The sequence below is a fragment of the Pseudoliparis swirei genome, chromosome 24 (assembly GCF_029220125.1).
Source record: "Pseudoliparis swirei isolate HS2019 ecotype Mariana Trench chromosome 24, NWPU_hadal_v1, whole genome shotgun sequence".
In the NCBI taxonomy this organism is placed as follows: Eukaryota; Metazoa; Chordata; class Actinopteri; order Perciformes; family Liparidae; genus Pseudoliparis; species Pseudoliparis swirei.
Window position 1 is genome coordinate 28,210,037 of NC_079411.1, and position 24,148 is coordinate 28,234,184.

General features: G+C 43.9%; 1 protein-coding gene across 2 annotated transcripts in view; it reads right to left on the reverse strand.

The window, feature by feature from the left end:
• Positions 1-22,499, reverse strand: part of LOC130189967 (FERM and PDZ domain-containing protein 1) — a 60,731-nt gene extending 38,232 nt beyond the window's left edge. For both annotated transcript variants that reach the window (XM_056409020.1, XM_056409019.1), the window contains exons 1-4: positions 22,273-22,499; positions 11,500-11,607; positions 4,303-4,425; positions 3,078-3,229 (exon numbers count right to left, since the gene is read on the reverse strand). In XM_056409020.1, coding sequence (XP_056264995.1) covers positions 3,078-3,229; positions 4,303-4,421 — 271 coding nt within the window. In that variant the 5' untranslated portion in view covers positions 4,422-4,425; positions 11,500-11,607; positions 22,273-22,499. The remainder of the gene's footprint in view (positions 1-3,077; positions 3,230-4,302; positions 4,426-11,499; positions 11,608-22,272) is intronic.
• Between the last annotated feature and the right edge of the window lie 1,649 nt (positions 22,500-24,148).

Sequence of the window (24,148 nt, forward strand, 5' to 3'; positions counted from 1 at the left end):
ATATACACCGTGTAAATTAATACCTTAATATAACACTTTTCCATTACTTTTGGGATTTTTTTCTTCTTCCAAGGACCAAATTTCCATGAGCAAATTTTTTTTAATCTCAGTGTTTACATAAAAAACTGAGAAAATGTCGTATTTAAACTAACAATGAGAATTACAAAGCATACAGTAAATATATATATATATATATCATACCTGCAAACTCATGAGGGGTGAAAAAGGTGACAATGGGGGTGACTTTTTTTTGTTTTGTTGTCACCACACCACATCCACATTGTTTGAAGCCTCAAAGCTTTTAGAACCACAACTACAGTCATTTTATTGTTCTGACCACAAATCTAAATAATGATAATAAACAGTTTAAGTACAAAAGGTCCTCCGCTCTGACTCGGCCCTATAATGATAGTAATAACAAATATACATTGTCATTATATATAATATGGTTAAAGTCATTCATGAGCCAACTTCCTTTTGTTTTGCCTGAACAGTCCTCATGGACTTTTCCCTGAATCTGTTCTGTCTCTACCTGTTTGTCACGATACTCATATTATAACTTCTATACATATTACATACCTGCCATAAATATCATGATACCCGATACCAGAATTCAATACTGTGTGGAATATGCCTACTATGAACTATTCATACACTCTGTCATATTCATTGAATGTATTTAAACTCTAAATCTGTCCTTCTGGTCAAATGACATCTATTGTTCTGTCCATCCTGGAGAGGGATCCTCCTCTGTTGCTCTCCTGAAGGTTTCTTCCCTTTTTTTCCCCCTATTTGGGAGTTTTTCCTGTTCCGATGTGAGGTTTTGGGGCAGGGATGTCTATGTGTACAGATTGTAAAGCACTCCGAGACAAATTAGTAATTTGTGAAATTGGGCTATACAAATAAACTGAATTTAATTTAATTGAATACAATACCATAAAAACAATATGGTACCATAAATACGAGACTGGTATATTTATCTATAATAGAAATAAATAAAACATCTGTATGGTTCACTTTTTACCAACTTTTTCAACACTTAAATGTCAGTAATATTAGTATTAATACAGCCAGATATGAATGAAACTACATGGTTCCATCATAGCATTGATTATACACTATGAGGCCGTTAGTCTCTGACCAGATGATACACAGTTCATCAGGATGAGCAGCTGTAGAGTTACAGAACTTTACAGACTGAAACATTTCACTTCTGGCATCTTTTTATTCTTTAAGCCGAAGTCGGTCTCTAAGCTCCGCCTCTTCTCTCGCTGTGAGCTGCGCAGTGTGCGCAGACAGCTCGACACGGAGCAGCGCGTGCGCTCTGATCGCTCTCTTAATGAAGTATCGATACTAAAAATATGCTAAATCACATCGTGTTTAACGTACGGGTACTTTGTTAGCATCGCTACACCGTGCAGCGTGACAGCAGCAGATGTAGCGGCTAACATTAAAGCTAACCTGAAGCCCCAAACGATGTGGACATCTGAACGCTGATTGGCCGAGACGCGACACGTCCATCAAAGATGTTTTATTGCGAAGAGCACCACTTCACACTTTTCTCCGCGTCTCACTGCAATCTCAACGGCAGCGGGCCAGGTGACCCCCCCCCCCCCCCCCAGAAACAAAAACTCTTCGGATCTCCACGATTCACGTGGATGACCTATTGAGTTCAAAACAGTGAATTTCACCGAAAGGTGACAAGTTTGCAGGTATGTATATACAGTGTAAATGAACATATAAATATAACAAATTTCCATGACTTTTCTAAAAACTTTTGGACTTTTCAAGGCCTGTAAATAAAAGAAATTACAATTCCATGACTTTTCCAGGTTTTCCATGACCGTACGAACCCTGTATTTCATATTTGCCGTGGAGACGACGGGAAAGGAAAGAAAAGAAGACGCTGTGTTCCTGAAAGAACATCATATATATATATATATATATATATATATATTTGAAGACCCTCTGACCGACGCTGGCATCGTCCTACACGCCGCTATGAATCCATAATGTCTCTGCAGGCCCATCACATATCAGGGGGGGGGGGGGGGGGCAAGCAGCTGGGCTCACCTAAACATGCAGCGTCAGCTATGAGATAAAACTCTCGTCTACTGTCCTCCTTCTTCTCATTAGTGAGGAGAGCTGCAGTGGCTTCTGGGTAGAGACAACAAAGTGTGTCCTATATTATTATCAGATGACCTGGAATCAGAGTCCAGAGCGTCTTCAGAACCGGCGCCAGAGGGAGGGGGGAGGAGCTTAGCTCGTGTAGAGTTGTAATGGGTTTTATGTATATATATGTGAATAAGAAAAATCTACGTTTTTAAATGAATACATAAGAAAGCTATGATAATCAATAAGGGATTTTATGAAGAATATTCTGAAGAATGTATTATGAAAACATAGAAAGTCACTGCAAAAGTATAATCATTGTAAAAGAATAATCATTGTAATGTTATAATACTATTGACTGTAAGATGTTTATGGTTACCATAACTATGGCATGACGCGAGTAAGAATAAAATGTATTGATTTTGGGAGGCGGAGTCAGAATGGGAGTTTCTACTAGAGATCCTAAAACAGCTGTTTTCTAACCGGAAGCAGACATTTTATTTTGAAGCCCATCTTATTGTGAAGGGCTGTATGTGAAGGATGCTAGCGGTAGTAGCATTGTTGTTTGGAGGATAAGATTAGCCCGCCTCCTGTAGTGGTTAGCCAATAACAAGCTGTGAAATCTGCAGGTCTATGCATGTGACCTGGAGACTAACCAATGAGAGGCTGACGCCCAGTGACGTGGTGCGTTCAAATACCGTGGGATTTAGAAAGCGCGTTACATTTGTCTTTTCACGCGAATACGATAGACAGATATTTATTTTTGCATATTTAGCCTGTGGACTCGTTGAAGCGTCTTTTATTAAATATTTTATATTCTATCTTTCTGAATCCGGGACTTTTTCCCGGCGCCGGGATCTCGTATCTCGTTTGAACCCAACAACTAATTATACCTGTCGGCACTTCTTCGTAGAAGTAGCTTCGCCCTTTTAGTTCTCTATACACTTCATACGCCTCGTTCATACCTGGCGTGACCTCCTGCACCAGGAGGGGGGTCTGCAGGGTCAGCGCGAGGCCGTGGGAGTTCAGGGCCGGGTCCCGTTGGATCTGCACGATGAAGCGGAACGGGTAGTTCCTCTGATCGCCGCCATCTGGCCCGTCCGCTGCAGCCCGGTCCCTGCAGAACGTGCACAAAGAAAAATATTAATTCAGAACCCAACGTGCATAATCCCGCATTTGCATTTCAGATCTTTTCACCTCTGTGTCGTCGACAGATGAGAATTTACATCATGAATAAATACAACAGAGTCGCAGAACACGGCACACAAGGGTTTCTAGTGGATGGACTAAACAAATGCAGACGACTGGATCACTAACGGGGATTTGTTAGGATTTACATACAGGGTTCATCCTCATGACCAATGAACAGGTTCATCCACATGACCAATGAACAGGTTCATACACATGACCAATGAACAGGTTCATCCACATGACCAATGAACAGGTTCATCCTCATGACCAATGAACAGGTTCATCCACATGACCAATGAACAGGTTCATCCTCATGACCAATGAACAGGTTCATCCTCATGACCAATGAACAGGTTCGTCCACATGACCAATGAACAGGTTCATCCACATGACCAATGAACAGGTTCATCCTCATGACCAATGAAGAGGTTCATCCACATGACCAATGAACAGGTTCATCCACATGACCAATGAACAGGTTCATCCACATGACCAATGGGTGTCCAGGACTTTAAACCAAATTTCCATGAACACATTTTTATTAAATCTCAGTGTATGACATCAAAAAGTGATAACACTTTGTATTTAAACTAACAAAGAGAATTCCAAAGCATATATAGAACCTTAAATGACTCAAGTGAATGAGAGACTATAGTTTAGATTAAAAGAATAAAACATGTATCTCTTTTCAGTTAAGGTGCGTTCACTTGCAGCGTGGAAAAATGTGCGAGTATGAAAGAGCGAATGGCGGCTTATATTTAGAGCGTCTTTCTTTAAAAAGCATATTAATTATTTAAAACCCTGCGTAAATGAACATAACAACATTTCCATGACTTTTCCAGGTCTAGAAATAACCATTTTACAAACTCCATGACTTTTCCAGGTTTTCCATGACCGTACGAACCCTGTATAATATTTTCACTCAGGATCTCAGTGACCAGACAGACAGGTCAGATGAAAATGAAGTAATCGTAAATAAGGCCACGATAGGAGGTCTACCTGCTCAGAGAGTGAGACCTGCTGCCCAGGTCTCGGGACCTCCTCAGCCATCGCCCCACCACCTGCTCCACCCGGCTGGTTCTGCGGGACGGGGAGCGGCTCCTGTCCTGCACCTCCATTTACCTGCAGGGGGCGCCGAGGTCAAAGGGGTCACAGTACAGTACGGCTCGATATATTCATTATTTAGAAATACTTTGAAATGCATAATGTCAACACTACAGTGATATTGGAGGACATAACAATACTGACATTTAAAAAATTTTTTTAGGTAAAAAAATGAACATCAACGAAGTTACCATATATTGTTCCTCGTCCGATAAAGGGTTAAGGACACAATGTGATGACATATAAACACATCTAAACAGAGGCAGAGGGCTTCGGGGACCAACTCTCATCAGAAACACATTTACTGAAAGGTGAAAAGCAAAGTCCAGTGATTTTATTTCTATTAAAAAAGAACAATTATGAGAGAAAGTGAAATGTGTTCATATATATATATAGAGACACATACATATATATATATATAACATATTTGTTAGTTTGAATATATATACATATATATTCATTAGTTTATATATATGTGTCTCTATATGTATAGACACATATACATATACACATATATATATATATATATTAGTTAGTTCATATATATATATATATATAAACTAGCTGATATATATATATATTTCAGCTAGTTTATACATACAGTATATATATAAATATATACTTATGTAGTTATGGCAGATAAAGAAAATCAAATTCTCATATTTGAGATTGATGCTTAAAAGATTGACTGAAAGGAAGAATAATTATAAAATTAGTTGGTTCAATATGGAGGATGATGATTTATATCCGTGTTTTTCTGTCCTTGTCTGATTGGTTGTTTTGCTGTTATGTAAATTGTATTTATTTGTTGTTGTTTTTTATTGTCTGGTATTGCCTAACTTTTAAAAACTTCAAATAAAATGATTGAAAGAAAGAAAGACTGTACAATCTCACCCCATCAGACGTTTGCAATCAGAATGGAATATTACATTAGATTCAGTAGAATGTGTCTGGCCCAGATGGACACGTCGGGTCGGGCCTCGTGGGCCACGATGATGTCACCGTGCAGCCTAATAGTCTCTCAGTCTGACTTATGGGCCATTTGCCTGTTGCATTCGAGTCTCGGTTGAACGTCGATATCAATAAATCCTAATCGTCGGTAATGATGGTGTCTCGTTTAAATGGGTCCCCGTTGTGCTGCTGCAGACTGAGGCTCTGGTGGTGGGTGGGCCGGGTCTAATGGACGCGGTTCTGCTGCCTGTGGTTCTGTTATCACTCGCTGGACAATAATGTTGGAGAAAAGTAATACGAGCTCTTCAAGAAAATATCAAAATCAATTTAGATTTCAGAGCCTGTGATGACGTATTCAAACAGTTAAAAAGATATTCATATATATATATTATATATATATAAACTAGCTAATAAATATAAATAAATAAATGTATTTATTAGTTTATATATATATACAGGACTGTCTCAGAAAATTAGAATATTGTGATAAAGTTCTTTATTTTCTGTAATGCAATTAAAAAAACAAAAATGTCATGCATTCTGGATTCATTACAAATCAACTGAAATATTGCAAGCCTTTTATTCTTTTAATATTGCTGATTATGGCTTACAGCTTAAGAAAACTCTAAAATCCTATCTCATAAAATTTTAATATTTCCTCAGACAAAGTAAAAAAAAGATTTATAACAGCTGAGTGTTTGTCAAGGCTCAGGAAACCCTTGCAGGTGTTTCGAGTTAATTAGACAATTCAAGTGATTTGTTTAATACCCTACTAGTATACTTTTTCATGATATTCTAATATTTAGAGATAGGATATTTGAGTTTTCTTAAGCTGTAAGCCATAATCAGCAATATTAAAAGAATAAAAGGCTTGCAATATTTCAGTTGATTTGTAATGAATCCAGAATGCATGACATTTTTGTTTTTTTAATTGCATTACAGAAAATAAAGAACTTCATCACAATATTCAAATTTTCTGAGACAGTCCTGTATATACTGTACATATGAACTAGTTAATATATATGTTAGTTTATATATACAGTATATATATATATATACAGTACATATACATATATATGTATACATATATATATGTGTATACAGGACTGTCTCAGAAAATTAGAATATTGTGATAAAGTTCTTTATTTTCTGTAATGCAATTAAAAAAACAAAAATGTCATGCATTCTGGATTCATTACAATCAACTGAAATATTGCAAGCCTTTTATTCTTTTAATATTGCTGATTATGGCTTACAGCTTAAGAAAACTCTAAAATCCTATCTCATAAAATTTGAATATTTCCTCAGACCAAGTTAAAAAAAAGATTTATAACAGCAAAACAAAATCAAACATTTGAAAATGTGTTTCCAGGTGTTTCGAGTTAATTAGACGATTCAAGTGATTTGTTTAATACCCTACTAGTATACTTTTTCATGATATTCTAATATTTAGAGATAGGATATTTGAGTTTTCTTAAGCTGTAAGCCATAATCAGCAATATTAAAAGAATAAAAGGCTTGCAATATTTCAGTTGATTTGTAATGAATCCAGAATGCATGACATTTTTGTTTTTTTAATTGCATTACAGAAAATAAAGAACTTTATCACAATATTCTAATTTTCTGAGACAGTCCTGTATATAGACATATATATGTCTATATAAGCTAGTTTATACATAAATTCACATAAAACACGGCTGTTTGTCCTTTTATGGTTTGGTTTAGTAAACCAGCAGAAGCTCGTTAAGAGGAACACCACACACACACACACACACACACACACACACACACACACACACACACACACACACACACACACACACACACACACACACACACACACACACACACACACACACACACACACACACACACCTTTACGTCCAACATCTCAACAATCAAGCTGAACGCGAGAGTCGTGAATGGATGGAGAGAGGAGGAGGAGGAGGAGGAGGAGGTAATTGAATGAATTGAGAGACAGATGGAATGAATGAGTGAATGATCTCAGCGGTGAGCAGATGCAGGAAGGAATCTCCCCCCCACAGACGGAGGCTGCTGAGGATGGGCATGAGCACCGTCCATTAGAGGAAACAAAAGGGGGGAGAGGCGTCCGGTGCAAAAACAGAGAGAAAAAGGAGGGACGGAAAACATAAAAAAGTAGGATAAAGGGTAAGAGAAGCTCAGAGGGACACGCCCAGAGAGAGAGAGAGACGTCTCCTCGGGGACCAGAAGACATCATCCACGTCTCTCTCTCTCTCTCTCTCTCTCTCTCTCCTCTCTCCCCTCCCTCCCCTCTCATCACACTTTACTCTCTCTGCATCTTCACCACTTGCCCTCTCTCTCTCTCTCTCTCTACCTCTATCCCCCCTGTCTCTTTCTCTCTCGCCTTCTCTCTCTCCGCCTCTCTCACTCCCCCCCCCCCTCTCTCTCTCTCTCCGATTACAAAGACAGACACAGAAGTGTATTTAGGTTTTAGAGGATCCAAACCCACCGGCGGCTCAGCGGCATGGAGTCCTCATGAAAAATATATATAAATATAAATGTAAAGAAATAAACTTTGAAGCTCTTAAAATGCTTAATCTAAATGTCAGAAGCCTTAATTATACACGTCTAATCTCCTCTAATAATCTCAAACACGGCTCCTCCTCTCGGGGCATTGATTGGCTCGTGAGATGCAGGCCGGTTGTCCAGGGAGACAGGCCACACCCACTTTCATGTTTTACATCCACAGCATGAAAGAGAAGACGGGAAACGTCGTCACATTAGTTTAAGCTCTTAAAAGGTGTAACATTAGGGGCTCAACTTCCTCTTACAGTTATCACAACTCAACTTCCTCAGTTTAAATGTTCATTAAATACTATCGGTGCATCTTAAACTCGCTGTTAAAGTCACTTTTGGTTTATCATCATATGAATAATTGATGTTAAAGCATTTTCTACATTTGGTTGATTTTAATTTTCTATGTGCTGCTTTTTTATCTTCTAACCCTAACGCTTCATATTTCACCACTTTTAATTTATTGGGGACAACTGGGAAAACATAAAGTTCCCATGATGAAATGTTTTCAATGTCCTGAACAATTTGACCCCAGGCTATTTTTCACTGTGTAAAACAAAAAATAAGAAATATCAACTTTTTTATTTATTTAAAGGGCATAAAGTACCTGACACTTAAACTTGGGAAACAATATTAATTCAAATAACTTTCTGGAGGTTTTAATTGCTGGGGTCAAAAAGGGTAAAAGATGTTCATACATTTGAAGGTAAGAGGAACAACAATCATAATGTATTAAACTAAACTACAACTATCATAAGAAACAACTCTATCACATCAAAATATAACCTAAATAAGCAATAAATAATCAATATTACTTTACAATAAAATCTAAATACAAATGTCAAAATAAATCGCTCCAACATTGTGTGTGTTGTGTATTTTGCTCATTCAATTCCCGTTCTGAGATGGAACACGTTCACCCCGATGTCGCCGTCATGACCCTCCCCTCTGGGTTCTGTTAGGTTGTAATTGTTTATTTTGATATTGCACAGTCTTATGCTTTAAATTAATACATATAGAAAGATATTATAATAGGAAATATTATGGAGAATATTGATATTGTTGTTAATGTGTTATGAAGCATAGGGGTACTGTTTACTTTATGTATGTAAATGGCAAGAATTAATTAATGTATGTTGCATGAGAGTGACTGTTAGTTTAGTATTTCAGATTGTGGAAGCCGGTTGAAGCCTGTGAAGTGACTTTATTCGGACAATAACAGACGGGACTTTTATTGTGAAAATACTTGTCTAGCGACTTGACCGGAAGTGACGTTTTGACCCGGGGGTCTTGACATTTGACCCAACAGGAAGGTGTTAAAGGATGGACTAACCTTTGAAAAGTACGTGATTGGCTGATTTTGGGACGAATACTCTGTACTGGAGAAATATCGTTCTCTTTTGTCGTGGACCGGGTCCTTCAGGATGGATCCTGAGGAGCCGGGTCATCACGAAGACCACGATCCTGAGCCTCGACTGTTTGTTTACACTTCTTGCCCTTCCTCTAAGTTCCTCTTATAGTTCCCTCTCCCTGTTTAGAGAAGATGATTTTTAGATTATTGATTTCTCTTCTCCTCTGCAGCATCGGAGCCGAGAGTCGAACTCACACCCTCACAGACGTACGAGTGGTGTCGAGTCACGCGGCGCTTTATAGTATTCCTCTGCTTCGTATCGGGTTTCAGACGTATCCATTTCCTCTAGTAGAGGCTGAATGTGTGTATTATTCTATTGAATGTAGTTTGTGTGTGACCTCTTCGTCGTTCGTGGTGTGTATGGCGTGTTCTCGGGTTGTCGGGTCCACGCCCGCGCAGTCGGGACAGTGGCTCGAGATCAATAACCACATCGGGTCAAACATTAAGTTGTGGTTTCACTCACTGAAGGATGTTTTTTCTGACGTGGTGGTTCACAAAAAAAGAAGCACAATATGATTTTTTATATTTTGTACTTCAAATGGTCCGAGAGGAAACTAGACCAGTTCCCACGGCTCAGGGAATGTAGACGGGTAATATTTAAAAATACTAAACGTTCACCGAGGCAAATTCCTCTCTTCATTTGCGCTTCATTTGCATCAGTAAGATTATATATATATATATATATATATATATAAATTAGTGCTGTGAAAAATAATGCGTTAACGCGTTATGATTAAATTACAGGATTAATTAGTTAAATTTTTTTTACGCATTTAACGCATGCGCAGAATGAGCTTCCAATCCGTCTGTTGTTGGTCGTCTCTACAGCAGCGTGTCATTCTGTCTCTACGTGTCGCGTTAACACGACTCCGATCTCCGTCTCGCGCGCCGCAGAGCTCCGATTCGGCGTGTGCGCGCACATCGGGACGAAAAAAAGTCACTTGCACCCCCCCCACTGGTGAGCAAATTATGTGCACCCCTGTGTATAAATGTATATATCCGTCTTTTGTCATAAATCTTTATGTTCTCACAAAAATAGACAGAGAATATCGGTAATATGTGATTCATCATGATTAATCCACAGAAACCTGTGATTAACCTGAGTAAAATTTTTAATCGTTTCACAGCCCTAATATAAATATATATATATTTTAATTTTTTTAATTAAATTTGTAATAAATATATGTATACAGGACTGTCTCAGAAAATTAGAATATTGTGATGAAGTTCTTTATTTTCTGTAATGCAATTAAAAAAACAAAAATGTCATGCATTCTGGATTCATTACAAATCAACTGAAATATTGCAAGCCTTTTATTCTTTTAATATTGCTGATTATGGCTTACAGCTTAAGAAAACTCAAATATCCTATCTCTAAATATTAGAATATCATGAAAAAGTATACTAGTAGGGTATTAAACAAATCACTTGAATTGTCTAATTAACTCGAAACACCTGCAAGGGTTTCCTGAGCCTTGACAAACACTCAGCTGTTATAAATCTTTTTTTTTACTTGGTCTGAGGAAATATTAAAATTTTATGAGATAGGATTTTAGAGTTTTCTTAAGCTGTAAGCCATAATCAGCAATATTAAAAGAATAAAAGGCTTGCAATATCTCAGTTGATTTGTAATGAATCCAGAATGCATGACATTTTTGTTTTTTTAATTGCATTACAGAAAATAAAGAACTTTATCACAATATTCTAATTTTCTGAGACAGTCCTGTACATGTATATTTTGTTGTTGTTGTTGAATATATATATATATATATAAATATATTTAGCATGGGGTGAGTGAAGCATACACACACACACACACACACACACACAGTCACACACACGATTACAGAGTGTGTGTGTGTCACAGCCTCTGAGCCGGATTAGACTGAGCTCCACCTCTCAGGTCAGACTGGAGAACTTCTTTCTGTTCTCCGTCTCCTTCTCTCTCTCTCTCTCTCTCTTTCTATCTCTCTCTCTCTTTCTCTCTCTCTCTTAATCCGTCAATCTTGTCGTCCTTCTTTTTGTGTACACAAACAAAATCTGTGTCACATTTGTGTTTACTCAAACACACACACACACACACACACATACAGATATACATACACATGCACATACACATACAACAAAATCTATGTCACATTTGTGTTTACTGAAACACACACACACACACACACCTGCGGTGTCTCAGGGCTCCATGGAGGCCGTGGTCACAGCCCCGCTCGGCGTTCCCTCGTCCATCGTCCTGCTGAAGGAGGAGCAGCGAGGAGACGCGTCTTCATCTCCTGAGGAAACACCAGAACCACATGGTAAGAACCACACGTCATCACGTCATGTTACATTCACACACCGTACACACAGCTACAGGGAGACACTCAAGGCTAAGTGTCTTGCTCAAGGGCACGTCGACCAGGGCGGGAATTGAACTGCCAACCCCCTGATTGAAAAGATGGATCTGCTCACCACTGACACACAGACGACCGCATGTCACTGTTATGACCAGTGGCCATTTTTATGACACACACACACACACACACGAGCAAAACAATGACATCGTGCGGTACTCAAGTCTGTTGATATTTTCTAGTGAGGAGGCAGAGAGGGAAAGAAGAAGGGATGAGAGGATGAAGAAGTGGAAGAAGACCAAAAAAAGACCCACTTTGTCATCGGAGTGGACGTTAACAGATGACAGCGGAGAGAGAAAGAGAGAGAGAGAGGTTGTGAAAGAGGGAATGAAGAGAGGGATGACAGTCAAATAGAGGGGGGGAGAGACACCATCCATATTTAATGAGGCCTTCACAAATCTCTGGGCAAAGAGAGGCTGGGAACCCTTCATCACTTTTCTCTTTCTTGATTCTTCTTCTTCTTCGTCTGCTGCTTTTTCACACAGATTTAGTTTTCTTTAACACCCTTTAGTTATTTTTAAAGATGGATTGTTTCCTCCCAAAAGTACCACAGGGTGACACACACACACACACACACACACACACACACACACACACACACACACACACACACACACACACACACACACACACACACACACACACACACACACACACACACACACACACAGGGGTCTTCAACAGAGTTAAATTTAGTCCTGCACAAAAATGAAGGTTCCATATGGAACCAGAAATGGTTCCTCAAAGTGATGCCTTAGACAGAGGAACCATTTCTGGTTCCACAAAGAACCTTTCAAAACAGGGTTCTTTAAATAACCATTTCCATAAAGAGTTCTCCAAAGAACCTTTAAAATGGTTCTTAAAGGCACCATTTATGGTTCCTTAAATAGTTCAATTCAATTCAGTTTATTTGTATAGCCCAATTTCACAAATTACAAATTTGTCTCGGAGTGCTTTACAATCTGTACACATAGACATCCCTGCCCCAAAACCTCACATCGGACCAGGAAAAACTCCCAAATAACCCTTCAGGGGGAAAAAAAGGGAAGAACCCTTGAGGAGAGAACAGAGGAGGATCCCTCTCCAGGATGGACAGATGCAATAGATGTCATGTGACCAGAAGGACAGATTTAGAGTTAAAATACATTCAATGAATGTGACAGAGTGTATGAATAGTTCATAGGAGGCATATTCCACGATGGAGACCTCCACGATCCATCAGGCAGATGGCGGTGGGGAGGAGGAGTGGGCGGAGTCTCAACAGTGGGCGGAGTCTCAACAGGACAGTGGAGTAGTCAGGAGCAGGAACTCCACGACCCAGACGATCCATCAGGCAGATAGGATCTATGCCGTCTCAGAGGGTCCGATGACCCCATGAGACGTGAAGTCAAAAGGACTCCGGGGAGAAAGCAGAGTGAGTAACGTGTGATGGAGAGATGAAAATTCATCCCTAAGGAGAGAGAAAAGAGGAGATAGGTACTCAGTGCATCCTAAACGTCCCCCGGCAGCTATAAGCCTATAGCAGCATATCAAGGGGCTGGACCAGGTGAACCTGATTCAGCCATAACTATAAGCTCTGTCAAAGAGGAAGGTCTTCAGTCGACTCTTAAACGAGGTGACTGTGTCTGCCTCCCGGACTGAAGGTGGAAGCTGGTTCCATAAAAGAGGAGCTTGATAACTAAAGGCTCTGGCTCCCATTCTACTTTTTAAGACTCTAGGAACTACAAGTAGTCCCGCATTTAGTGAGCGTAGCTCTCTAGTGGGGCAATATGGTACTACAAGCTCCTTAAGATATGATGGAGCATCACCAATCAAGGCTTTGTAGGTTAAGAGAAGAATTTTAAAAGTGATTCTTGATTTTATGGGTAGCCAGTGCAGAGCAGCTAGTGCAGGAGTGATGTGATCTCTTTTCTTAGTTTTAGTGAGAACACGAGCTGCAGCATTCTGGATCAACTGGAGGGACCTAAGAGATTTATTAGAGCAGCCTGATAATAAGGAGTTGCAGTAATCCAGTCTCGAAGTAACCAACGCGTGAACCAATTTTTCTGCATCTTTTTGAGACGAGATGTGCCTGATTTTTGAAATATTACGTAGATGAAAGAATGCAGTCCTTGAGATTTGCTTTACGTGGGAGTTAAAGGACAAGTCCCGATCAAAGATAACGCCAAGATTCTTTACAGTGTTGTTGGATGCTAGAGCAATGCCGTCTACAGAATCCACATCACCAGATAATTGATCTCTGAGGTGCTCAGGGCCGATTAAAATTACTTTGGTTTTGTCTGAGTTTAACATCAAGAAGTTGCAGGTCATCCATGTTTTTATGTCTTTAAGACATGCTTGAATTTTACCGAGTTGGTTGCTCTCCTCTGGTTTTATCGATAAATATACTTGAGTATCATCTGCATAACAATGAAAGTTTATGGAGTGTTTCCTGATAATATTGCCCAAAGGAAGCATGTATAAGGTAAATAAAATTGGTCCAAGCACACAACCTTGTGGAACTCCGTGATTAACGGAACTCTTCTTCTTCTTCTTCTTCTTCCCTGTGTGCTGGGCGTATTTGTCAATATGTTTGACTTTATGAGTGTTGGTATGTGTGTGTGTATCTGTGTGTGTGTGTGTGTGATGCGCGTGGCAGTCAGAGTGCTGCGTGCATCAATAATGTATCTGGAGATAATGCAGCCAGGAAGAAACTAACAGGCATGCCGACGCAGAGAGGAAGACGGAGAGGGAGAGGGAGAGAGAGAGAGATTTGATTTTTAGAAAACCTTTATTTTACTTGTCTCAAAACATCAGTGAACAGTCATTACAACCTTAAGACCAAATAAAACAGTTGCTCCTCACTTTGAGTCAAAAGGAGCGTTCAGCAGCAGCTCGCCCTCCACTACATGACACACGACTGTTGTAGCACCACTTCTCACAGAACCCTTGTGTGTTGCTTGTGCTGCTAAAAAACTTAAAATCCAGCCAAATTCTGGCTCTGATGCGGGAGGTGAAGATGGGGAGAGCCTCCTGCCCTGCTCCGCCTTCCACCCTGTTCTTCCTGCTGGTGTAAACCGCCAGTTTCGCCTCTCCAACCAGGTGGTTCAGCAGCCTCCACTTGGAGGCCTTCACCTTTCCATAGTTGACCCCTAGGATGAAGGTGGTCCTGGACCAGTTCTCCCCAAACCCTTTAAAAACATCTTTCAATGCATTAAAAAGGTTAAAAAGCCTCTCACAGAAATAAAAACAGTGGAACACAGTTTCTATCTCCTCACAAAATGGACATTGTTCATCGACAGTGGGATTTATGACAGAGACAAATGCATTTACGGCGATGGCCCCGTGTAGTATTCGCCACTGCAGATCCCCAGTTCTTTTGTTTATGGGCGGTTTGTAGAGAACCCTCCAGCACGGGTTCACTTCCACGCCCAGGCCCAGCTCCCGCCTCCACACCGTGTCGGCCCTCCGGTCCAGCTTTCCTTTGTTCAGCACCTTCACGCATGCTGCATAGAAACCTTTTCCTTTCGTCATGTTGAAGTCCAACCGCTTTCGATCTGCTTCTCTGAACAGTGGTCCCGAGACCCCGCTCAGCCTCGGAACACATCCTAGATCTGGAAAAGGGTCTGTCGCGTCGGGAGCCTCCTCTCCCCTGCCGTACTCCTGCAGCATCTCCACCTCGGCCTCCGTCAGCCTCTCCGCCCAGCTCCTCAGGAACCTCCAGGCCTGGCGTTGAGTCGTCCTGGATGTCCAGCCTGGCCCCGTACACCAGCGGTTCTTGCAGCAGCCAGTGTAGGGAGCACGTCGGTCCTGGTCTCTTCCACTCAAAACAAGTCCAAGCTTTAAAAAGCGACTGGTAAAAAGGAGACAGCCCACACAGTTTAAAAAGGTTAAAATCCATTAAAAAAAGTGCCGTGTCTAGTCCCAGGCCAGCTGCCTGCCTCAGAATGCAGTCAGTCAGCTCCCTCCACATCACGTCTGTTGGCCCTGTGAGGTATCTCTGTAAAAACTGGACCCTGAATGTGGTCACCCTGCTGTCGATGTGCACCAGCCCTTGCCCCCCCTCTTCTTTTGGTAAAAAGAGTGCACACTGAGGGACCCAGTGCATCTTGTCCCAAAATTTTTTTGTGAGGATGGCCTGGAGCTTCTAGATGAGGCCTTTAGGGGGCTGCATGCAGGCCAGCTTGTGCCACAGTGCTGAGGCCACCAGGTTGTTTATGACCAGCGTCCGGCCCCGATATGACAGCTGTGGCTTCAGCCACTTCCACTTAGCCAGCCTCCCCTGCATTTTCTCCACAACTCCCTCCCAGTTCTTCTTTTCAACGCATGCATTCCCCACATACACACCAAGGTACTTAAAACCATCTTTTCTCCAGACTAACCCCCCCGGTAGGCTCGGCAGACCCTCCTCCCAGTTCCCCACTGCCAAGGCTTCACTCTTTGCCCAGTTTACCTTTGCGGCAGACAGGGCACCAAAGTCCTGAACAATAGAAGTCAGGGCGCTGATTTCTCCCTGGCTTTTAACAAAGATGACGATATCATCAGCGTACGCTGATAAAATGACCCTCCTGTTAAAACCCCTTAAAACCTGCCCTTCAATCTTCGCTCTGACTTTGCACAACAAAGGTTCAATAGCCAGAGCGTACAGCATCCCTGAGAGAGAGCAGCCCTGTCTCACCCCTCGACGCACTCCAAAAGGGGCGCTAAGACCCCCATTGATCTTCAGCATACTCTCAATGTCCTGATACAACACCTTGATCATGGCTGTGAGACCTGGGCTGAGGCCAAAAGCCTCCAGAGTCTTCCAGAGGTACTGGTGCTCAACCCGGTCAAAAGCCTTTTCCTGGTCTAGCGAAATGAGACCAGCTTTAATGCCCAAAGGACCAGAGATGTCCAAAAAGTCACGAATTAAGGACCCGTTGTCCAGTATGCTCCTACCAGGCACACAATAGGTCTGATCCCTGTGGATCACCTGACCCACCACCTCTCTCAGCCGGTTGGCCAGTGCCTTGGACAGGATTTTGTAGTCGGAGAAGAGCAGGGACACCGGACGCCAGTTCTTCATCTCCTGCAGGTCTCCTTTTTTGGGGAGCAAAGTTATCACCGCCCTCCTACAGCTGAGCGGCAGCTTCATGTCTTTAAAACTTTCTTTAAAAACCAGTAACATATCTTCGCCCATCACACTCCAGAACTCTTTGTAGAGCTCTACCGGGATCCCATCAATTCCTGGGGCCTTGCCCCCCTCCATGCGCTGCAGTGCTGCGTCCAGCTCAGCTGCCACTAGAGGACCCTCCAGGCCGGCATTTATCTCTTCCGGGACCTTTGGTAGGCCTCCACAGAAATCCTGGAACATCTCCTCATTATCATTGTACTCATCGGAGTAGAGCTCAGAGTAGAAACTCACCGCTCTCCTCCGGATGCCGTTCGTATCTCTGATCTCTTGCCCCGACTCGGAGCGTATGGCGTGGATGACCCTGCTCTGCCCGTTCCTCTTCTCCAGTCCAAAGAAGAACTTGGATGGTGCGTCCATCAGAGCTGCATCCATGAAGCGGGACCTGACCAGCGCCCCCTGAGCCTTAGTGCCCAGCAGATCTGTAAGAGCAGACTTTTTAGATTTGAGATCTTTAATATGATCTCCATTTCCAGTGCTCAGCTAACTTCTGCAGCTCCACAACCTCAGTCTCTAGATCCCTCATAGACCTGGTGATGTCCTGCGTGACATTGAGAGTATACTGTTGACAGAGCTGCTTTATCTCCACCTTCCCCCGGTCCCACCACTGCTTTAAAGAGTTAAAAGCATGTTTTTCGTTCCTAAAACCGTTCCAAAAAAACCTAAAAACCTCTTTAAAATGTGCGTCTTCCAAAAGGGACGTATTAAAATGCCAGTAGGCACTTCTCGGCTTCACGTTGGGGATAAACAAGTTACACAAGACCAGAGCGTGGTCTGTGAACCCAACAGGTACGATGTTGCAGTCTTTAAAAATATTAAAATGGTGCTTAAAACAGTAAACCCGGTCGAGCCGGGCCAGGGAGATCCGGTTCCCTCTGGAGTGGGCCCACGTGTACTGTCTCTCGGCCCGGTTCGACCTCCTCCATACGTCAACCAGTCCGTGCTCCACCACCAGCCGCCTCATGGCTCTCTGTGAAGGCCCATGAGGCTCCCGGTGGTTCCTGTCCAAAGTCTCATTTTCTGTGCAATTAAAATCACCACCCAGAAATAAGAACTCCTCCGCCTCCACCCCGTTTAAAACACTGTTTAAAACACTCAGGAAACCCACTCGCTCAGGCCCTGTCACAGGAGCGTACACATTTATAAAAATAAATTTAAAACGCTCAAACTTGGCCCTCACCACCAGCAGTCTGCCGTCCACCACATGCTCCACCTCCAGGATCTGTGGGGCGAACCTACTTGAGAACAGGACCCCCACCCCTCCACTGGTGGTGCTCTTGTGGCTCAGGACCACCTCACCCCCCCACTCTTTTCTCCACTCGGCCTCATTGGTAGAGTCACTGTGGGTCTCCTGTAAAAACACCACATCTGCATTTTTCATTGACATTAGTTGGTGGAGCAGGGACCTCTTCACGGGGTCTCTGGCTCCATTCATATTTAGCGAGCAAATGTTAATGAGACTCATCATCATTTGGACTAAAACATGGCGGCCTAAATATCTGCGCTCCAAGCCCCCTCCTCCCCAGGAGGGTTCTCCTCCTTCAGCCTGGGGACCCGCCTCCTGAGCCGGACCACCTCATTGGCCGTGAGGCCTCCTTTGTCTCTGCAGCCCAGATGTTCCCTCAGCGCCTTGCGGAGCGTCTCCTTCTCGGGGAAGTATCTCTCCAGCTCGACTCCATGAGCTCCTTTAGTCCTCATGAGCGTGCTCTTGATGCTCTCTACGCTGTACGCGTCGGGCCCCACAGCGCCGGCCCCCTGCGGAGCAGCAGGGGCCTCGTCCCCGCTGGACTTCTCCTCTGCTCTTCGGCCTCTTTCACCCACCGCCGCCTTCTTGGCCTGGGAGCTTTCCTGCCTCACCGACTTCCTCTTCAGATGAGGAACCTTCATCGCCTCCTCGTCTGCCTCCATCTCTTCATCGCTGCCCTTCAGCTCCACTTCACACACCACTGCTCCACCCTCACTCAACACAGCTCCACCCTCACTCACCACTGCGCCACCCTCACTCACCACTGCTCCACCCTCACTCACCACTGCTCCACCCTCACTCACCACTGCTCCACCCTCACTCCCCACTGCTCCGCCCTCACACACCACTGCTCCACCCTCACTCCCCACTGCTCCACCCTCACTCACCACTGCTCCACCCTCACTCCCCACTGCTCCGCCCTCACACACCACTGCTCCACCCTCACTCACCACTGCTCCACCCTCACTCCCCACTGCTCCGCCCTCACACACCACTACTCCACCCTCACTCACCACTGCTCCACCCTCACACACCACTGCTCCACCCTCACTCCTTCCCTCTCCTTTTCCTGTCTGTCCCTGTCCTCCACCTGTCTCCTCTCTAACTCCACCTGTCTCCTCTCGGTCTCCACCCTCCTCCTCTCTACCTCCACCTGTCTCCTCTCGGGCTCCACCCGTCTCCTCCCTAACTCCACCTGTCTCCTCTCGGGCTCCACCTGCCTCCTCCCTACCTCCACCTGTCTCCTCTCGGGCTCCACCTGCCTCCTCCCTACCCTCTCGGGCTCCACCTGGCTGCTTGCCCCACCTTGCCCCCTTCTGAGGACAGGCAATTCTCTTGTGTCCAACACCTCCACAGCCGAAGCACTTCATGTGGTCCGTGGTGGCGTAGAACAGGGAGTCGAACCCGTCTGAGCTCACCTTGAACACGATGCTGAGGTCCTCTCCTGTCGTTGAGGATCATGAAGCACTGCCTCCTGTGAGAGAGCACGTGCCTCACGCGCGCGGACTTAAAGCCATGAAAGAGCTTCTTCAGTGGGGACACCACCCTCCCGTGGCTCATCAGTTCTTTCTCTAAGTAATTATCTCTAACAAACGGAGGCACGTTGGACACCGTCACCTTGACGGCTGGCGAGCACAAGGGGAGAACCGGCACGTGCGTGTCTGACACCACGATGCCTCTCTCCACCAGCTCGTCCGCCTTACTGACTGTCGCTACGAACACCACCACCCCGCCGTTCATCCGCGTGGCGGACTTCACGTGGGGGTCTCCGATCACGTCGCCCACCGCCAGGCAGATATCCTCCACCGAACACGGGAACCGCGGCGTGATCTTCACGCCGTGTTTCCGCGTCAGATGGGTCAGCGGCTCCATGCCGGCGTGCAGCTCACCGAGCAGCTGCTCGGCCCGCACGGACACAGACACGCAGCCCGCAGCCCGCCGACACACAAACACACAAAAACCAGTGAAACCTACACTACAATGCCCACAATCTAACACCACTTTAACCGGTGAAAAATATGAACTTTAGCCGTTCCTCACTCAAAACGACAAACAAAACGCGCTCCGCGCTCTCAACGCTCCTTCCACTCAGAGAGAGAGAGAGAGAGAGATGGGCACCAAGTGGCTGCTGGGTAATTAATCCACTGGGCGCTGCTCTGCTAACTCAACATCGTTCATCACTGGAAATGTTTTCTCACATTTGGCTTATTTACTTATTTGTGTTCTTCTTCTTGCCAAAAAGCTGGATATTTGAAAAAAAAAAATAATTCCAAAGAGTAAATTAGCTTACTTCATAAAAATGTGCTAACTTCATAAATTAGCTAACTTCTAACTTATGAGCTGCTATGAGATGTGTCAAATAAAAAGAACTATTTTTTATTTGACACATCTAAAGTTCTTCTTCAGGATGGGAACAAACGGCGAAGTTTTAAAAACAATGACTTAGAGCTTATGACACAAGAGGCGGATCACGAGAATGAGTTACGACACGTCATAAAGTACAGAGGTCAAACCGGGACGAAGGGAAGGTCAAACCGGGACGAAGGGAAGGTCACCGGATCACCAGCACGGCGTCTGTCTGTCCAATGAGAGGTGGCCTCTGATTGGTCGACTGAACCAAAAGCGATTAAAGAACTATTTCTGCTCTTTAATCAAGAGTTTCAGCCTGAAGCCAAACCGGGCGAACCTTTCGTCTCCATGACGACGGAGATTAGAGTCAACATCAAACCTTTGAGGTCTTTGAGGTGGAGGGATGGAGAGGTGGAGGGATGGAGAGGTGGAAGTGGAGAGGTGGAGAGGTGGAGGGATGGAGAGGTGGAAGTGGAGAGGTGGAGGGATGGAGAGGTGGAGGGATGGAGAGGTGGAAGTGGAGAGGTTGAGGGATGGAGAGGTGGAGGGATGTGGAGGTGGAGAGGTGGAGGGATGGAGGGATGTGGAGGTGGAGAGGTGGAGGGATGGAGAGGTGGAGGGATGTGGAGGTGGAGAGGTGGAGGGATGGAAGTGGAGAGGTGGAGGGATGGAGAGGTGGAGGTGTAGAGATGGAGGGATGGAGAGGTGGAGGTGGAGAGATGGAGGGATGGAGAGGTGGAGGTGGAGGGATGGAGAGGTGGAGGTGGAGCAGCTTTAATTACATCAGCTTCACTTCTGTTGTCTTCACTATTATCATCAATAATGCAGCTGAAGGATCTCATCCTCCACAGCAGATGTGCAGCCGTGTGTGTGTGTGTGTGTAAGTGTGTGTGTGTGCACAGAAGTTGACGACACATCCAGGGTATTGAACTTGATAAATGTGAAGCATCATAAATGAACCGGAGACAAAAATAACTTCATAAATTAGTAAAAACGCTCTTCTTCTTCTCATCCTTCTTCTCTGTCTTCTACTTCTTCTTATTCTCCTTCTGCTTCTCCTCCTCCTCCTCCGTCTTCTTTTGCAGATACCAGTACTGTGTACGCCACACGGGACACACACACACACACACTTAATAACACGCACACACACACACACACACATCACTAGCATGTTGCAATGGCACCAACACGCCTGGAGGGTGAGGCATGATGCAGCAGAATATGTGAGGGGCCACATCCCCACTGTACAGTGTCACATGACGTGTGTGTGTGTGTGTGTGCGCGTGTGTTCCTGGTTGCAATGAGAACACACATTTTTATTTCAAACCACTTTTCATCAATTCTTTAGTCCTTTTTTTTTATCGGAGCCTCAGTCTGAGGACCAAGAGCCTGAACGCCTCACCAACCCTCACGGGGACCGAGAGGCACCGGAACACCAGGTAGAGCTCACCTGGCTGGGAGGGAAGCCGTGTGACGTTCACGGACCGGATGAAGCGTCACGATGAGCCAATTAGCGAGTGTTTCAATGTTAATTTAAATGTACATTTAAATCGAACAACTATACACCCATCGAGCTTGATGTCATGTCCAGGGTGTTCTCTGTAACCCGGATGTCAATGAGTTGGGGGAATAATTTAGACTTTTGAGGATTCTTTGTGGGCTTTTTCAAATTATTTTATGTTAATGTGTCCGTGTGGAGCCGAGCGGAGCTCCGTCATGTGTTCGCTAGCCCCGCGGCGAGGAGACTCGTCTATGCGGGTCACGGTCTGGTGGTTCGAGCCGGTCTAGTCAAGAGACTTACCGGTTAACGGTCCCTCCTCTATAATCCTCGTCCCGAACCGTCCTGGATGTGGATCAACTTCCAAAAAAAGCCACACACAAAAAAACAACAACAAAAAACACACAAAAACGGCACCTTCCGGTAGACAGAAGAAGAGTTAATCCATATTACCACCTGGAGGGAGGCAGCGCGAGGAGGAGCGGCTCGAGACGGCCGTGAATGCGCGTTTCATAAAGTCCACGAGCAGGTGAGCGCGAGAGATGCAGACGAGGATAGTCTCTCTCTCTCTCTCTCTCTCTCTCTCTCTCTCTCTCTCTCTCTCTCTCTCTCTCTCTCTCTCTCTCTCTCTCTCTCTCTCTCTCTCTCTCTCTCTCTCTCTCTCTCTCTCTCTCTCTCTCTCTCTCTCTCACACACAAAGTTGTCGTACTGATACTCGCGAGCTCTCTGTTGTTTACACACCTGCATCTCTCGAGCTCTGAGTGATTAATCATGCGCGCGACCTCAGGCTTCAGGTACTGTAAGGAAAAAAACACACTAGTAATATATATATTTTTAAATTGTAATATTATACATTTTAAATGAACTTTAATATGCATTATATATATGTAATATTATGCATTTTAAATTAAATGCTAATACTATCTATCTGTCTATGTATATATATATATAAATATAATATTACAATATATATATATATTTATTATACATTTTAAATTAACTTTCATATGCATTATATATATAATGTATATTAAATTTCATTTAAAATGGATTATATAGATAGATAAATTTTAATTGGTCTCTGTCGCCCCCGACTGGCGGTTTACTGTCACTACATTGTCTTAAAGTAGGCCGAACAGGATGGTCACAAGACAGAATTACCACAGTGAAACTGTCCAGAGGCTCGAGACCCCCAAGGGCCCCAAAACACATCAGTTCATCTGTTTTCATTTTAATTTTGTTTAAATGGTGACATAATGTCGTTTTTATCTCGTATCTGAGCCGTTTGTTAACCACAGGACATGTGACCAATTTCAGGTTAACGGCTGCGTTTCCACATTAGGCCACAAGGTGTCAGTATTGGACAACTGTATGGCTTCTCTCTCTCTCCCTTTCCTCCCTCCCTCTCTCTCCCTCTCTCCTTCTCTCATCACACTTTTCTCTCTCTGCAGCTTCACCACTTGCCCCCTCTCTCTCCCCCTCCCTCTCTCCCCCCCTCTCGCACTCCCTCTCTTTCTCTCCCCCTCTCCCTCCCTCTCTCTCCCTCTCTCTCTCATCCCCACTTTACTCCCTCCCCTCTGTTTTTCTTGATGACCTGGTGACCTCACCGTTCTCTCCCAGAGCCGAAGCCTCTCGTCCGGAGCAGGAAGCCGGGCCGGCGCCCTCGCCTCGGGCTCCAGGAGAGGAGGGGAAAGCTCTGGTTGCTCTCGCTGCTCGCGGTCGGTTTGATCTCCGTCCGTGGCCGTCAGCTGGCGGAGAGAAACTATTTTGGTTTGAATAAAAACTCTTTGAGTGAATATTTGACCAGAAGTGAGATGAAAACATAACAGAAGGCAACTGTCAAAAGTCCCCGGCTTTATTGAAGCATGTTTTACTTACATTTTACATTAATTGAGCGCGCCATCGAGACCTGAAACCAGAAATACTTTTCTCTTTTCTCCTCTTTACCCCAAAAAAGTTTCAAAGGAGATTTCCAACAGTCTCCAGATCGACGACAGAACTGTCTCTCACATTGTTAAAGGGAGATGCTGCAGTGGAGGTAAAACAAGGAAACTAGAGGATTATTTATTCTACAACAAAAAACTAAAAACTAATTTGAAAACATATTGAGTGAAAAAAAACACAACCCCGGCTTTATTATTATTATTATTTTATTTTTTCTTCTTTTTTCTTCTTCTTC